Source organism: Ochotona princeps, chromosome 27, assembly GCF_030435755.1.
Source record: "Ochotona princeps isolate mOchPri1 chromosome 27, mOchPri1.hap1, whole genome shotgun sequence".
Lineage (NCBI taxonomy): Eukaryota > Metazoa > Chordata > Mammalia > Lagomorpha > Ochotonidae > Ochotona > Ochotona princeps.
Window position 1 is genome coordinate 26,284,188 of NC_080858.1, and position 18,315 is coordinate 26,302,502.

General features: G+C 45.8%; 1 protein-coding gene across 2 annotated transcripts; it reads right to left on the reverse strand.

Annotated features, from left to right (window-relative positions):
- Positions 1 to 7,131: 7,131 nt before the first annotated feature.
- On the reverse strand, positions 7,132 to 17,238 carry TWF1 (twinfilin actin binding protein 1). 2 transcript variants are annotated; one of them, XM_004597865.4, is made up of 9 exons: positions 17,093 to 17,238; positions 16,428 to 16,505; positions 14,646 to 14,824; positions 13,593 to 13,688; positions 11,248 to 11,352; positions 9,071 to 9,196; positions 8,688 to 8,838; positions 8,406 to 8,527; positions 7,132 to 7,421 (listed from the first exon to the last, which is right to left on the reverse strand). In XM_004597865.4, the coding sequence occupies exons 1-9, from the start codon at positions 17,115 to 17,117 to the stop codon at positions 7,251 to 7,253; spliced, it is 1,053 nt and encodes a 350-aa protein (XP_004597922.2). In that variant the 5' UTR covers positions 17,118 to 17,238; the 3' UTR covers positions 7,132 to 7,250. The 2 variants fall into 2 exon arrangements, with proteins under 2 accessions (XP_004597922.2, XP_058511919.1); XM_058655936.1 differs by lacking the exons at positions 16,428 to 16,505; positions 17,093 to 17,238 and having other exon boundaries at positions 14,713 to 14,824.
- Between the last annotated feature and the right edge of the window lie 1,077 nt (positions 17,239 to 18,315).

Sequence of the window (18,315 nt, forward strand, 5' to 3'; positions counted from 1 at the left end):
AACTCAGCACAGTGAGCCAGGGTGAGACTCCATGTTGCATGTTCTTCCCTTGACCATGAGTGGTCTGTCACGGACCTGTGAGCCTGTGTGAGGGGGTCCTCCACACCCTGACCCTGCTCCAGGCGGGACGTGTGACACTCCCTTACAGGTATGTGCTGATACCTAGTGTGGAACACGAGCATGATCTTTGAGAGACCTGGCATTGTGGCCCACCAGGAGGTCCACTGGTGATCTCAGCACACTGGTTGTGTGAACGACTGAGTGGCAACAATGAGGTTGAAAACCACTGGCTTTGCCCATTGCCAGAGGATCAGCCATCCTCTGCATTTCTCTGACACTGTGATTTGCTAAGGTATTTGTGAAATAAAGACCCAGAATGCTCCCAAACGTGGGGAAAAAATATTCAAGAAGCAGACTGAAAATAGGAGAAAGAAATCCATAGCTGTGCACATTCTCAGAAAGTAAGACCAGGCCAGACCTTGATCAGGACAAGGACACCTTCAACAGTAAGCCAGCAAGACTGCTTCTTTATCTTTGGGCTGATTTTCCCCCACTGATTCCTACCCAGAGTATCTCTACAAAGATAGCACAATTTTCACATGGTATTTTTTGACCCAGCCAAGAATTGAGCAATTTTCTTTCAAAAATATATATATTTTTAAATTTAAAGATTTATTTCTTTTTATTGGAATGACAGATTTACAGAGAGAAAGATCCTCCGTCCGCTGGTTTACTTCCCAAGTGGTTGCAGTAGCCAGAACTGAGCCAATTCGAAGCCAGGTGCCAGGAGCTTCTTCCAGATCTCCCACATGGGTGCAGGGTCTTAAGGCTTTGGACAAGCCGGGACCATATGGAATCCTGGCATATGCAAAATGAGGATTTAACCACTGACCCATCGTGCCAGGTGTGGAAAAATTATATATGTATTTTAAATACTAAAGAGAATCTTTTTTTTAGATTTACTCACTTTTATTACAAAGTCAGATATACAGAGAGGAGGAGAGACAGAGAGGAAGATCTTCCATCCGATGATTCACTCTCCAACTGACCGCAACGGCCGGTGCTGTGCCAATCCAAAGCCGGGAGCCAGGAGGCTTTTCCGGGTCTCCCATGCAGGTGCAGGGTCCCAAAGCTTTGGGCCGTCCTCGACTGCTTTCCCAGGCCACAGGCAGGGAACTGGATGGGAAGTGGGGCTGCCGGGATTAGAACCAGCGCCCATATGGGATCCTGGTGCGTTCTAGGCAAGGACTTTATCCGCTGGGCCACGCCACCAGGAATCTTACAAGAAAGAAATGATTCTATAGATAAAGGTCTCTTATCAGAAACTGTGGAAACCAGATATGAGACAACATATAAAACATTGCCAATACCAACCAATAATTCTAACAGAGTTCTCTTTCGAAAATGAAATACAAATAGCACACTCCCAGACTTAAAAAAAAAAAAAAAAGAAGAAAGAAAGAAGGAAAAAAGGAAAAACTGAGAGAATTTGCAATTTGAAAACCTACCATGAAAAACTCCGTCAGGCTGATGTAAAAGGACGTCAGAGAATAACAGAAAGTCAGAGGAAGAAATCAAAAGCATGAATAAAGTAATGACACAGGGATAAAAACCATATACCCTTCAAAGACTATTTGGTTTTTGTTTGTCTTTTTAAAAATTTATTTTATTTTTATTGCAAAGTCAGATATAGAGAGGAGGAGAGACAGAGAGGAAGATCTTCCATCCACTGATTCACTCCCCAAGCAGCTGCAACTGCCAGAGCTGAGTTGATCTGAAACCAGGAGCCTGGAGCTTCATCTGGGTCTCCCACGCAGGTGCAGGGTTCTAAGGCTTTGGGCCGTCCTCAACTGCTTTCCCAGGCCACAGGCAGGGAGCTGGATGGAAAGTGGGGCTGCCTGGATTAGAACCAGTGCCCATGTGGGATCCCGGAGCATGCAAGGTGAGGACTTGCCTTAGGTTATTGCACCGGGCCCTAAAGACTATTTGAAATAGGGTAAGAGAAAGAGAAGCTTTCCATCCACTGATTAACTCCCCAAATTCTTGCAACAGTTTGATCTGCAACAGGTTGAAGCCAGGAACTCTACCCAGGACTCCCACCTGGATGGGAAGAACCCTAGAGCTTGGGCCATCATCTGAATGGGAGTGCAGGCATCCCAAGCAGAGGCTTAACCTGTTACACTGCACAACCCTGGCCCTGTAAGTTACACTTTCTTCAGATTCAAAGGTGTCATTAGGTTGAAAGTTAACACATCACACAAATAATAAGCAAAACAGAATTGGAGTGGCTGGTGGCAAATAAGTAAATTTTGAAAGTCATTCCCAGGAGCCAACCTTGTGGCATACAGGGTTAAGACACTACTTAGAATACCTATCACCTACATCAGAGTGCTAGTTCAAGTCCAGACCTTGTTAATACATCCAGGAACCACAGGATAGGTCAAGTATGGACGTGAGTTCCTGCCAGCCATGTTGGGAACCCAGATGGAGTTCCTAGCTTCAACCAGACCCCGTCCTGCACTTACAGCCATGTGGGGATGGGATTGGCTGCTTGTGTCTCTGCCTTTTTTCGAGGGTGAGAGCCATTACTAACAACAGAGTAGTCAGTCCTTGAAGAAATGTCATCACCACAAACACATTGGTAGCACCAACAAAACCTCGAATTATCTGACCCTAGAACTGACAGTGTTGATGGTGATAGAGACGATACTTCAGTAACAGCTGCAGAACTCAGAATCAAACGAAGACACTAGATTACGCAGAAACAGAAGATACCGTAAATTAATTTCACTGAAACACATCTATACAACATTCCACGCAATAATAGTAGAAAGTACTTTCTTACCAGGTGCACATGGGAAATTCTGTATGTATCAAATGTTAGTCTGCCAAACAAGAGTGTTAGTTCCCAGTGGCTGCTCTAACAAATTGCCACAAGGCATCTTAAAATGATATTAGTTTATCCTTTCGGTCTTTGAGGTTAGAAATCCAAGACACTATGACTGGGCAGAAGGTGAACCCATCCCTTGCCTGAGCAGGGTCTTCCTGGAGTATCCTGACCACCGGCCACTCCAGTCTGTGCTTTCCTCTGACGTCACCCTGTTCCCCTGTGGCTATAGTCAGCTTTCTCTCGGTGTCCCTCCTGTAAGGGAACATCTGGACTGCATTTAGGACCCCTAGTGACCCAACCCAGCATTCTCATGTCAGAATCCTGTCACATTGGAAAGACATATTTACCGATTAATAACAGAAGTAAGTTCTGGAATTTCACAAATACAGGGGAATTATATACATTCACTCCCAAATTAAAAATGAGTCAGGAACACATCATGGGATGAATTAACTTGTGAGATCATGCAGGAAGCAGTGCTCATTTTAAAACAAAGACCTCCAAGGAAAATTATAGCAAGCCGAATCCACTCAATACTTAGGTTAAGAAAGGAGTAAAATTCCTGAAGATACTTTGTTTAAAAAGTGAACTCACGGGACTGGCACGGTAACCTAGTGGATAAAGTCCGTGCCTTGAATGTGCCAGGATCCCATATGGGTGTTGGTTTGTGTCCTGGCAGCTCCACTTCCCATCCAGCTCCCTGCTTGTGGCCTGGGAAAGCAGTCGAGGACGGCCCAAAGCCTTGGAACCCTGCACCCACATGGGAGACCCAGAGGAGGCTCTTGGTTCCTAGCTTCGGATCAGGTCAGCTCTGGCCATTGCGCTCATTTGGGGAGTGAGGTAGCAGGTGGAGGATCTTTGTTTCTGTTTCTCTGTGTAAATTTAAGAAATTTCTACAAATACAAAGCACAGTTAATGGTGAAAAACTGAAAACCTTTTCCCTAAGACAACATAACCAAAGCTGTCTGTCCTCACTTTGTGCATTCAATGTTGTCCTGCAAATTCTAGCAGGGGGGGCGGGGGAACAAACATTGGAGCTAATAAGCAAATTCATTAAGGTTGCATGATAATGAGTACATGAAATGGGCTGTATTTAGTAGTCAATCTGTCAGCTGACCACAGATATAAACAAGAAATTAGTCAGTTGTACATACATTGCAAGAAACGATGGTTGCCTCAAACCACAGTGGTGTGGTACTTCCGTGTTAGTGTTGTTGCAGTGCCTGATTCTGTCACACAGAGACATGGCCCAGGTCATCTAACACAGCTTAGTAACAGAAAAACAAGAAATGTAACTTAACCCCAACACTGAATCCTCAGCAGTGAAGCAAACCTTGGTTTGCCCCGTTGAGCTTCGTTTCCAGACCCATCTAAGTGCTGTGAGGGAAAAGGCAGGATTCAAGTGGGGGGAGGCAGCAGTTCACTGGCGATTCTTGGGGAAACCAGGATGGCATCTGAGCACAGACCAGCATCAAGTGAGACAAGCTGGTACCGCCAGTGAGCGAGGTGCCTTCGGGTCACACAGGCTCCCCTTCACGAGGACAACGAAGCTGGAGGGAGAGCCAGGGACCACTGGATCTGGGGAGGTAAGAACTGGGTTTCATGGTCACCTTCCTAACCACTGTACCACACCTTGTCACACTTCCTTAGCTGAGCTGTTACACTGGGAGGAGAGACTGTTTACGTCCCGACAGCAAAGCTCTCAGGCGTGTCTGCCCACGAACTGCCAGTGGAAGCTGCCGTTTCTCAGGTTCTGAGGATCTAAGCCTTAGAGAACTTCAACAAGTTTTCACGTTGAGTCCTTTTAGTGACATTCCTCCTTCTTTTGTAAAACTGCTTAAAGCCTCTATTCCATAATGTATCCTTTTTTTTTTTTAAGATTTATTTATTTTATGACAAAGTCAGATATACAGAGAGGAGGAGAGACAGAGAGGAAGATCTTCCATCCGATGATTCACTCCCCAAGTGACCGCAACGGGCCGGTGCACGCCGATCCGAAGCCTGGAACCAGGAACCTCCTCCAGGTCTCCCATGCGGGTGCAGGGTCCCAAAGCTTTGGGCTGTCCTCAACTGCTTTCCCAGGCCACAAGCAGGGAGCTGGATGGGAAGTGGAGCTGCCGGGATTAGAAGTGGTGCCCATATGTGATCCCGGGGCTTTCAAGGCGAGGACTTTAGCCGCCGCCGGGCCCCTTCATAATGTATCCTTAAATATAAGTGAGCAGGTACCGAGTTGTGCACCGTAGGAATGCAGCCAGTGTTTTTTGGACAGAGGAACAGCAAAGGTCTCCTGCGTGCAGTGTCAAGTGAGCAGTGACCCCTACAGTTAGTGCAGCCCATGGCATTTTCATCATGGCTGCATTCTTAGTTATAAATGTCCTTACTTAGGTTTCAGGACAATTAAAATCTTTTCTGGACGTGAAGCAGGCTAATTAATAAATGAACAGATGAATAGGATTTCTAACCTATCACCAAGTATTCAATTATGCAAAATTATCCAACTGTTTTTTTAAAGTTAGAGGAATAAAAACCAAAACATACACAACTTAAACAGGAAAATTTTTATTGTGATATAAAAAGCACTTATAAAACATCCACAGAAGGCATTTAACTCTCCACTGCTATAAACTTAGTACTGGGAATGTTATTCACCATCTAGTGCCACTGAAAACAGACTGTAAACAATGAGTTAGACTCACTGACTTTAGCAATCATTGGTGTCATAAAACTTAAGATTATATAATCACATCTATATTCTGGAATGTCCATTACTTTGCCGTAGTGTAGTGGGAATCTAAAGTATAATTGCACATGGATGGTCCAGAAAACATTCACTAGTTTAGTCAGTCAGCCACAGGCTTCCAGCCTCAGTTGCCGACTGTCAACACGGCTTCTCCTTTCCTAATATGACTGTGTGTGAGTGCCAGTGTGGGCACCCATGGAGCAACTTAAAGTCTACCTGCAGCAAACAAGTGCAATGTTAGAGTCAATTACTAGTCTGATTATCTGTAAACAAAAAACCCCACACACTCTTAATGCTAATAATCTGTCAACCCATAATTATTCTAATACGTTTCAACACACACTGAATTTCTGAAAGGTGCATATATTACCTTAGACAGTAAGGTTTAGAAATGAGTGCATATTTCGCACTATGAAATGTGCATTTCTGATACTTGTTTTTGCAGCATCAAGTTTAGATCAAAATCAAGTCCAAGCCCCGGATGCCCACAGGTGACTCTGAAGCCTCCTCACAACCCTGGCTCTGCAGCAGGTTACACAGGCTCACCACCAAGTGTTCATGCTCCCTTGACTTCAAGTATCAGAGAAAGATGAGGCTCACAATCCTTCTAGTTTATAACCAAAAATGCAAAGCTTTAGCAACACTTGAGTGTATTTTGAGATAGTGTATTAACTGAGATAGCATTCCTAAGACTAGTGTGGATCTGTCAGGCTGATGAGCAGTAGGACTTTAGAACAATTTTAAATCTGAGCATTTCCTTGAAAGAACACATTTGTCTTTAAATAAAGAGGGCTTCAAGACATTTTTTTTTTAGAAAAACAGATTTTCCATAAGGAAATCCAACAATCTTAATATTTTAACATTTTCATTATTTTAAAAATTTAGTTTGCTTTCTTGTGGAAAGCTATTTAAATTTCAACCTGAACACACATATCTGGCCTCACAGCACTTACAATGAAATGACTTCGGAAATGAAAATTTTTGAAGCACCAGAATTTCCTAAGGCTATTTTAAAGTCTCACTATATTCAGAAATCCTGCAGTATAGAAAACAACCTGGTACCCTTAAGTTTCAGAGTGAGCCCATCTTCTCAAGTTTCATGCCATTTAAAAAAAAAAAGTGAGAAAGAAGAGACTCCATCCCACAGCCTGAGGCAGGACACCAGCGTGACCACTCGGCCTGGAACCCAGGCTGTGAAGTCATCCAGCCCGGGCTTTACCACGTTCACCAGGGAGTGTGCGCTAGTCAGCTCTCTCTTGCTTCAGCGATGCATGGAAGGGTGGTAAGAACTATGTCTTATTTTAACACATTAGAATTCTCTGGAACTGGCCCAACTCCATCAACTAAAAATTATGTGAAATTGTGGAATCAACACTCATTGAAAACAATGTGACAAAATTAAACATTACGATGTTGAACCCTTTTCTAATCTGAACTCAAAAATAGAAATCTTGAGTCTTCTATAACATTGATTTTAAAATCACACCAAAGTGAAAAGTGCCATTTTTCAAAAAGTATAATTTCCCCCTACTATATAGCAACATGGAATGATTTCAGTTCTCCTGTACTAAATGCTGGACTTTGAAAAAACTAGTATTGCAATGTTTAATGCAACAATTTTTAATCAGCAGTGGCTTCAGTTTCAGCTGGACCCCGAATCAGTCTTCGGATGCCTCTTTTTCCAGCAGGACCTTTTGGCTTTGCAAAGCTCTGCTTGTGCGCGTGCTGCTTGGGGTGCACTTCTTCATACAGGAAGTCTCCAGTCAGCTCATCCCCATTGTCTATTTCCATCTGTAAGACAGACCGTATCAAAAAGCATGCCACTGCAAACCCAACAGCAGCAACGAGCCAGTTCTCAGGCAAGAACAGGCCCCCATTCCGTCAGCTGGGCTCCGTGTCCACAGACACTGCATCTTTCCTGGAAGGCAAGGAAGAAGGCCAAGTGCTTTCATACTGCCTCAACTATTACCACTTGAGTTTTCCTGTTCCAGTGTAAGCCACATTCAGAGAAGCCACTGCTGCATTCTCCTGTTGCTTTTGGTTTGGTGCACCACACGCAAAGATTTCAGAAGCTTCACTGAGGCCCTCATCACACAGCGCAGGATGCCGGGCACCTCCAGCCCAAGTCAGATGACTCACATTTTAAAGGGTTAAAAATAACTGGCCTCCTTCCCTGAGAAGATACTACCATACAGGCTGAAGTGATTCTTAAGATCTTAAAAGGTAGACAGATTCATGCCCTAAAAAGATGGTTTATTCTTGGTCTGGACATCATTTTAGGTCAATTTTCATTTAAGAAAGTGAATTTAAGAAAATGGTTGGTTAATTCCCTCCTTCCATTTTGAGTGCAAAGACTCCTGACCGCCCCATGATGGACAGTTACGAATGGAGCCAGTGCTTCTGTGTCACCAAGAGGTCCAGCAACAATCACACGGACGCAGCCACAGAGGCACTGGACAAGAGGGCTCTGCACTACCCAACACAGCAGCCACAAACAGCATGTGTCCAGGGTGCACCCCAAACGTCATCAACAGGACCAAGAAATAGAATCCCACATTTTACTTAAGTTTAGTTTGAAATGTAAGCAGTCACATGTGGCTTGTGGCTACCATACTAGAGCACACGTCTATAATGATGGCAGTCCTCACGGGTCAGCCTCAGCCCGGTGAGGAGTTCTGAAGAGCTTACTGTCATTTCTATAAGTCACAATTATATCTCATCTACTACATGCAAGAAAAGTCTAGCGAAAACTGAATTTGAAACAGGCAGGTCTACCTTTCTTATTACATCCATTTGCAGTTGTCTTTCTACAATCTCCAGCAGGGGGCTCTTGCAGCTGGAATACAGCATCCGTTCTCTTATACTGCATGTGTATCCAGGCATTGAGTAAATAAAAACTGAAAATTAAAATAACAATATACAATTAGCAGCATATCAACTAAACCAGGTAGACAGATCCCATGAAAGTGTAATTAACTCTCCTGTGAAAGAAGTAAGAAGATACCATAGAAATATCAACAAGCAAACTGAAGGCGACCTGTTCCACAGGATCATTACCTATGGACTCGAGATAGTCCCCTTCGTGAGAATGTTTATACAGAAAGAAATGGTAGCGTGCTGAATCCTTGGGAATCCTCTTTGGCAAATCCTTTAGTTCCGTGTTTGTTGTGCTGGCCAAAACTATAATTTCATTTTTTATATCTATTTCCTGACAACAAGAAACAAAATACATTAAGACACAGGCACAAATTAAGTTAAAATTCCATAATTGAAAAACTAGGAGACAAGAGGACTAGTTCGGGATCGACTTTTTGATCATGAACATTTCTTGCTTTTGTAATTAGATCAGGAAATAAATCATACTTTTTAATCCGATTATGCCCTAAATGACCCTAAATGACCAGAACAGCCACACTGCAACAACCGTGCCCATCCCTTACCAACTGCACATAGTTGAGCTGCCTGCTGTTCAGCTTCTCCAAAGCCTGATAGGCTTCTCGAGAAATAGGAAACGCTACTCCCTGCAGTGTCTGATGCTTGGTGTCCACGCCCACGTCGGTCTGCACCTACGTGTAACAGATTTAATTCACTCGCAAAGTTTTGGCATTTGGGGGCATGAAATGGCAAAAACATAAGAATCAGACTCTGTAAGAGACAGCTCTAACCTCTCGCCCAGCCTACTGTTAAAGGCTTACCAGCGCTCCCATCTGCAAAAGCAAACTGCTTCTCCCGTCTGCCACAGCCCTGCCCGCAGTGTGCCCGCAGTGTCCAGCATTCAGTGTGCATGGCAGCATCGTTCGGGAAATGTGGGAGTGGAGTGTCTGCACAGGTGTGCAGGGTGAGGCTGACTCTGCTTTGGTTCACAGGTTTGATCTGGCACATTTCAAAGAGCTGCATAACCTTTGTCAAGTGTCTTCAGATTATTTTTAGAATTTTACTAATGATAACATACATACAACATCTACAGAACTTTACTTTGTGCTGTGGCACATAAAAGGCAACAAACATGCACTGAATTGCAAGGAGTACAACAGTTTACACAGACACAACACAACTTAGCAAGGCAGACTAGTGCAGAAGGGCCAGACCAAGAGCTTTCCTTACTAAGAATGTAGCTGTGCGGGTTTTAAAAGGGGGAGACTTCAAGAAAGCTTTCGAATCACGCTTTAAAGTTTCACACTTGGTAAATTATAGCTAGTGCAGGGTGTCATTTGCAGTGTTGTGACTGAAAGTCAAATTGAAATTTTATTTAAAAAAAATGAATGGAGATTCTACAGCATAAATGGTACCGGATAATGAGAACATCATAGAACATATGCAAATGCATACCCCGATCCGGTCCTCTGGGTTCTGATTGCAAGGAATAAAACAAACTATCAAACTTGTAAAACAAGAATCACATCCAAGGCCCTTCCTAACTGACTTCAATCATACAATGGCAGATCAGCGCAGTCCCAGATGACACTGGGCCACTTCCCTGACTGCCTGCTACTAGTCCGGCTGCTACTAGTCTGGCTGCTACTAGTCCGGCTGCTACTAGTCCGACTGCTACTAGTCCGGCTGCTACTAGTCTGACTGCTACTAGTCCGACTGCTACTAGTCCGGCTGCTACTAGTCTGGCTGCTACTAGTCCGGCTGCTACTAGTCCGGCTGCTACTAGTCCGGCTGCTACTAGTCCGACTGCTACTAGTCCGACTGCTACTAGTCCGGCTGCTACTAGTCCGGCTGCTACTAGTCTGGCTGCTACTAGTCTGGCTGCTACTAGTCTGGCTGCTACTAGTCTGGCTGCTACTAGTCTGACTGCTACTAGTCTGACTCCTACTAGTCTGGCTGCTACTAGTCTGACTGCTACTAGTCTGACTCCTACTAGTCTGGCTGCTACTAGTCTGACTGCTACTAGTCTGACTGCTACTAGTCCGACTGCTACTAGTCTGACTGTTACTAGTCTGGCTGCTACTAGTCTGACTCCTACTAGTCCGACTGCTACTAGTCTGACTGCTACTAGTCCGGCTGCTACTAGTCTGGCTGCTTTAGCTCTTTCTTCTTTTCTATCTCGTCTCACTAGAAATACAGCAGTTATTGTAACATACAATTAGAATGGCTACCAAAATGACAAAGAATATGGTAATCTTAATATGGCTGTAAGTTATTAATTCTAACATGCTGGACTCAAATAACAATTTTACATACATGCCTATTAGTGTGCAAAAGTTAACTGGCAGAGCTTCAAGAAAGCTTGAACATTCTCTATTGTTTGTATTTTGCTGTATTGAGGCCGTCACTGCTCTCTGAAACAGCAATACAATCTGCTCCAGGTAACCTTACTAGCCATACTCCCTGCACTAAACATGTAACACACAATTTTCCCATTTATAAACTATTCAAAATCCAAATTTAACCTTACAATTCCAACAGGAAGATTTATTAGTCTGACAGACATTACTGGAACTTATGAAACTTACATATAGTTTAATCTTAGTTTTTAACTTTTGTTTGAAAAATATATTACACGGTCACGTTTCTTAACTGCATTAATCTAAACTATATAGCTTTGTGTCTGTAGTTAATATCATACCTAATAAAAATACAGAATTTTCAGTTAAATGATCTAATTTACCTCATGGATTTTGATCTGCCGTAATTCTTCCTCAGCTGCAGTCAGGGGGGCAGGAGACGACTGTGATATCAAGTATTTCTTATATCCATGTAAGGATACATCTTCCTGTAAGTATAAAAATGATCAGTTACTCTCTGAAAAGAGGTCATTTTAACATTTCTTCTTAGCCTTCCTTAATCCTCTACTTTAAAAGTTCCCAAACTTTCTAAGGGAGGAAAACACCTGCCGTTCATCTGCTAAGTCTATGCCCAGAGGATGGTGCTGAGGCCAGCCAGACACGAACCCGGTCACGCTCAAGGCTACGAAACAACTACAGGCAATCTGTGGGGGGAGCTGCCCAATAACTACCAGTAACTCACTTTCACTTTCTGAGTTCTCTATTACAAGGACTCACATATTTTTCTATCATCATTCAGAAAAGTTGCCATGTTCTTATATTAAGACTATGCTAAAGAAGTCACCTCAACAGTGAACACACTCCCATTTTGTTATATACTCTACCCACTCGTAAGACTATGCTAAAGAAGTCACCTCAACAGTGAACACACTCCCATTTTGTTATATACTCTACCCACTCGTAAGACTATGCTAAAGAAGTCACCTCAACAGTGAACACACTCCCATTTTGTTATATACTCTACCCACTCGAATACACTACCTTCTCAATCAGAAAAGTTCTTCACATCACAAAACTTAATATTTCAACTTTCTTAATTTCTATGTGTATATATAAATATATGTGCTTAACATTTAAATATTTTATAACAAGTATGTCTCAATACCCCTTATTCTCATTGTGAATAAGCAGCTTTATAACAAGCGTTTTGAATTCTGTATTCCCCTATTTTCTCCATGTCTTCTCAGTTAACTCTGAGGTTAGCAAAGGGTTTTGCTCCTTTGCAAGGGAGTCTTCAGTAATATTCATTGTGCCTCTGTCTCTTCTTTTTCTCTTGGTCATTGTACTTCTGGTTATCAGATTCTTCTTCTTGGGGCAGATTTCTAAACTGTGTCACCCACAGGTCTACACTTCAATTTTACTTATTGCTGTTGGTACACAGCTCTTCATTTGCAGCCAATTGTGCCACGCCCTCCAGGGAGTTCCAGGTCTGGGTTCTTACGTTAGATTTCCACCATGGTCTCCGTAGCCCCAGCTCCTGGCTCACCACTCTCCACCTCCTGAGATACTATGCTGAGGCTGCACCGTTGTCTGTACATTTCTTCCACTTCCAGTTTGAAAAGTTCCCAAGGTTAGGAAAAAACCAGGTGTTGTCCTAAATAGCTAGGTGGTGCTGATCTTGCCGGAACCTGTTGGCCGTTGGGTCTGGGAGCCACACGAACCAATTTTGACCCATATGATACCAAAAACGGTATCATTTTCCTGTGGGACCAGTGCAATGCTTTGAGCTCAGTGAGTTCACTCCCAGTTCAGCGCATGCACAGCTCACTGTTGTCCCCTGCAGTCTTAAATTCTTTGCCACACTGTAAGAAATAGAGCCTGATGTGCCACTACTAGAGTTCTTGTTCTGTTAGCCGTCAGGTCTGAGGGCTACCTGGACCTGTCTTGGGTGGAACCTGTGGCATGCCATGTTGTTGCAGTTCACTGAATCAGAAACGAGTTCACTCCCAGCTCAGTGCATGCGTAGTCCTGCTCCATAGCCTTTGCCTCCTTAAAGAAAAGGGCGCTTAATTCAGCTCTAGGAGGCAAACTGGGCTGTGAAATCCATCCTGTTCCCACACTGTCCATCTGGGGCCTGCCTCTGTCTTTGAACCTGTTTAAACCAAACAGACCAGAAGGACGGGCAGTTCTCTGGGTTCACCTCCTGAGCTCCAGGTGAACGTCCATTCCCTTGTTGCTGGTGGAGTTCTGGCTGCTGGTGGAGTTCAGATCGCTGACTGCTGAATGCTGCAGGGCTATCAGTCACTGCAGCACCACACCATTGTATCTGCTGCTTTCCCGTGTCTGTCGGTCTCCAGGCGCCCCTCTGCTGTTGTTCTGTCCTCTCCTGTTTCCTGGAATGTGCCCTCTCTGCTTCACACCGGCTGATGTTTCTCCGTCTGTTTAAACGTGTCCTCACCCTATTCTGCCATCCTGATTCTCCCGATATTCATTCATACCCTATTCTCAATGTCAAAGGTACAAATGGATGAATTCAAATTTACAATCATTAGCGTTAACTTACTGACATATAACACAACATTTTCTCTTAGATTTAAGCAAGCATCCATCTTTTATCAATTCATATCATTTCCATATCAATTACCCATTCCTCACGAGTTAATCACTCTAGTTCATTAACCCTGCTGGCTGTAGCAGACAGAAGCCACATGTAAACCGAACTTTGTACCTTCACTGTCCCAAATACTTCATCTTTGATGTGGCCACCTCCAAATTCCTTTTTCAGAGTTGCTCTTGTTGCTGCATACAACATTTTTTGACGAACCTGTTCAGGTGGAAGTTACAGAAGGTAAAAGTGGGAAGAGAGATAATTACAATACAAAGCACATTGCAGATCAATTGTGCTGACCCTGAAGCCCACGGACTGTGTGTACAAACAGCCATGAAAACAGGAACCTCTGCACCATCCACGGCTATTAAAGCAGGGATCAATCTATGTCACTTTTTTAATGGAAAAAATACAAACTTCTAAAATTCCTCATTTTTAGAAGCATAAAACGGGCTCAAAAAAAGCAATTTACTCAAAATAATGTCTTAAAATAGGAGGAAACATTGAAATAAAGTAACCTTGCTGGTGGCATTTTACTCAAAGCTGGATCAGATATTGCTAATTAGGTGATTAAACATGAAATACCCCTGGCTTACCAGTATACCATTCTATGAGGGAAATGCAATAGCCTCGCACACACCGAGCCTGGAGGGATGTATGGGAAGCTGCCAACAACTACCCAAACACAGACATAATCCAATCCAGTATTTCAGATGAGATGTGTGGATATAATCTTTGAAGAGTGACATTTAGATCATCTCAAAGGGCATGACCACTCAAGCACTGCTCCCTCTGTGTTCCTCACACGGAACAGCTGCCACAGAGGAACACATCTGTGCGGGTCACACCTTCCCCTTGCCCACAGTCCACTCATGAGCCACATCCCTCACTGAATGGTTCTAACAAAGTTTACTACAATGCTCCGACAGTCCTCAGAATTAATTCTGTCTCAGGACAGGGTGGTTCCTGCTTCAGAGGCCTCTCGTTGGTCAATATGCCACAGATAGTAACATGAAAAGTTTTAGGGAAACGATAATTCTCTTGATTTCAAGGGCAAGGCAAGGTAAGTGCATGATCCCGACTTCACATAAAGAACACAGCATTTTCTCCACAAGCACCTCTCAGACGTCCTTCTACCACTGAACAATCACACCAACCTACACAATTACTTACATGCGAATGATCTGGAGACCACGCGATGAATACCCACTCATATCCCTGGGCATTCTGGGAGTCTAACCTGAAGAGAATGTAGCACGGCTGCTTGTCCTCCAACAGGGGCAGGACAAACGGATCATAGTCCTCGTCCCAGGAGTCTGAAGGCTGACGAGATGAGCCGATCACAAGCTGCTCTGTGGAAAACAATTGTTCAAGATATGCAAACACTTGAGGCTCTAAGTGGAATGTGACAAGCACTAAGAATTAATTAGTATACTTATTTCCTAACTCCTGCTACATCAAAAGCTGGAAAGCAAAGTGGTAATAAAATAGCTGCAGTAGAAAGTATTATTAAAACAGACATAAAAATTCTAACAATGGGAAGATTAAAGTGTTTAATATACAGCCCAAGGAAGGGAGACATAAAAACAACCCTAGCAGTCGAGCTGAATGGTTACATTTCTATTTTCCAAAATGTCTGCACTATGAATAATCAACCAAACATACTTAATTTCACTGCTAGTCGAAAGCATAATTTCTGAAATCCACACAGAACAAATAGGAACACGGTCTGCTCCGGCTTGATCTTATGCCAGGAAGTGTGTGCCCTCACTCTGGGCTGCACAATGGGGGTCCGTGAGGGGCTGTGCTCTGCAGCCCACGCCGTGAGCATGGGGACTGCCTGAGCACCACTGGGAACCCTGGGGACACACCGCATGTGCTGAACAACTAGGCAGCGCTCCACCAGAGCCAATTACAGGAGTGAGAGGAACAGAAAGTTCAGTGACGGAGGCTCAAAGCGCTGGCGACAGCTCCGTGGGGAGTCAGGTGGAAGGGCACTGCACAAACAGAAAGCCTGTCGTCTTAGAGCGAACGGAGCAGCACATGGAACTGAATCAGAAACACAAGATGTTATCAAGGGTAGACATGAGCATCTGTCCATTATTTTCTTCTTTGGAACCTGCTTATTTTAGTAATTTTCCTCGAAACAAAAAGTAACACCAGGAAATAATTCTTCAGTGCAAGCTGTGTTTTCCTCCTTCACAGAGCACCAGGGAAATTTCCAATTTTCTGCTGGTATTACTCAACCAGTACTTGAGAATTGATGGCGGGTTTTTGTTTTTCCTTAATATTTCTAACCCATGCTGCTATTAAGTGAACGCTGCACGGGACAACTGCCTGGATTTTACAAATTATTCTTGCATTGGAAAAAAAAAAAAAAAGGAAAACAGATTTACTTCCGGCTTTAGAAAGAAGTCACATGCTCCCCAAAATATTTCACACTACTTAAGAAGTTAGACCGACGGAGTACTTAAGCACTGAGATTTGTGACCAAGTAGCAATAATGTGATCGTTCCACTCAGGTCTACCTGACGCAGCCTTCCAGTGAACCTGTCTCCCTGCGGACAGAACTGTTTTCAGAGAATCAAGTGACATCGTGTCGCGCCGCCCTCCTCGTTTCTGGGGCACGGGCTGCAGCTGGGAAGGGAGGGAAGAGAGCTTCTGTGTTTCTAACAAAGGTCTGTTTAAAGCTTTTTTTTTAACTGAAAAAGAATTCACAAATAACTTAGCTTTCTGATGTGTGGGTTTGTTTGGTTTGTGTGTCTGATAATCACCTGTCTACTTTTTCTGCATGGAAAGCAGGACGCATGGATATCAGACTGTGGTGTTGAAGCCGAGTCAGAGAGAGGGAGACACCACACCGAAAATGCCACTGATGGATTCAGGTTGCGGCTCACAGGCCGACCTGGCCTCGCACCACTATGGCACACCCGCCGAGGCAGCGGCTCAACTCACCATTCTCAATAGAGATCTTCAGAAGTCTGTACTTGCCATTTCTGGCTCTGGCAAACATCTCTTTAACATCCTCACTCGCTGTGGAAAAGAAAGAAACAATAAAGTAACCCTACTGTTTCACATTTTAGGTGGCAATCTCCGGCTACCTAAAAATGAACACAAAGGAAAAAGTTAGGATGTGTAACATCATAAAAGCAGGACACAGTGCACCCTGGACACGGCCAAGGAGTAGCAACACAAGTGCCAAAGTGTATCAGTTCGCATCCGCTTTAGCTGGGAAGTCTGTAGCAGAACACGGGAGTGAGCAAGTCCAGTAATGGCCACAGCCTAACTTGGAAAAGCAACTTGTAGGGTTGAGAACTGTCACAAACTTCCTTTCGCTCTCTTACTTCAGGTTCAAGCTTTTTTACAAAGACACTTCCTTCAACGGCTCCTTTTCTGTATTTTTTCATGAAAAGCAAAGCCAGTCAAACGCATGCCATCTTGGGCTTCTGGCGACAGTTTTCGCGGCCACAGCCGCGGGCAGGTGCAGCCTCGGGGGGCACCGCGGCTCAGGTCGGCCAGTGTCCACGTCAAAGCTGAGCCGCGGGAGCCCCCGCCCCAGGGGTCCGCCTGGGCAGCGGCCAGCGCCACCCGCGAGCCCCGCCCGGCCCCGGGCCCGTTACCTTGGATGCCGGTCTGGTGGGACATGGCGGCGGCGGGCTCCCGGCTCCGGCGTCGAGTGCGGCCAGCGCCCCGGCCGGCGGCCCCAGGAAGCGGCGGCCGCGCGTCCGCCCCGCCTCGCGCCCGTCATCCTCCGGCGCCCGGCGCCCGCGCGTCATCCCTCGGCGACAGGCCGCGCAGGGCCGCCCCGAGCGCCCTTGGCGCGTCATCAGCCCGCGACGCGCGGCCTCCCGGGTGTGTGAGACGGAGCTGGCGACGCCGCGGGCGCCCGTCTACCTCAGACCGAGCCCCAGTGTAATGTTCTCTTCATCGGGACAGTATTCACGACTCACTTGCTTAAATTCGTCCGGTCACAGCAGATAGGGTCTAGAGTTAATTTCCGAAAGGTAATTTTAGCCATTTTTACCATGCGTTGCGACCATTTCCTCAGAGAAATTCTTGGTTTTAATTAGGCCCTTGGTCTAACAAAGGTACACAGTGGCAGTCCGGTAAGGGAGAGAGAGTTTTTTTTTGGGGGGGGGGCGTCAAGCGAACCATAGAAGTTTCCGTTAACAAAAAATAAAGCCACTCTGCGAATACGGCGTCTGCAGTAGTGCTTTACGCAGCCCAGTGCCGTGTTCTGGTTGAGGTTGCCCGCCCTGTGTGCCGTCAGCGCTCTACGGCTTCTCGGGGCTCCGGCTGTGCAGGTGTCCAGGGGCCGCGAATGTTCCCTGGCGGGTGTCGGGGTGCCAGGCAGGCGCGACCCCCGGAGAGCCGGGGCGCGGGAGCTGGGCCCCATGCCACGGGTGCGCGCGGGAGCTGGGCCCCATGCCACGGGTGCGCGCGGGAGCTGGGCCCCAGTTCACGGGTGCGCGCGGGAGCTGGGCCCCCAGTTCACGGGTGCGCGCGGGAGCTGGGCCCCCATGCCACGGGTGCGCGCGGGAGCTGGGCCCTCAGTTCACGGGTGCGCGCGGGAGCTGGGCCCCCAGTTCACGGGTGCGCGCGGGAGCTGGGCCCTCAGTTCACGGGTGCGCGCGGGAGCTGGGCCCCCAGTTCACGGGTGCGCGCGGGAGCTGGGCCCTCAGTTCACGGGTGCGCGGGAGCTGGGCCCCCAGTTCACTGGTGCGCGCGGGAGCTGGGCCCCCAGTACACGGGTGCGCGCGGGAGCTGGGCCCCATGCCACGGGTGCGCGCGGGAGCTGGGCCCCATGCCACGGGTGCGCGCGGGAGCTGGGCCCCAGTTCACG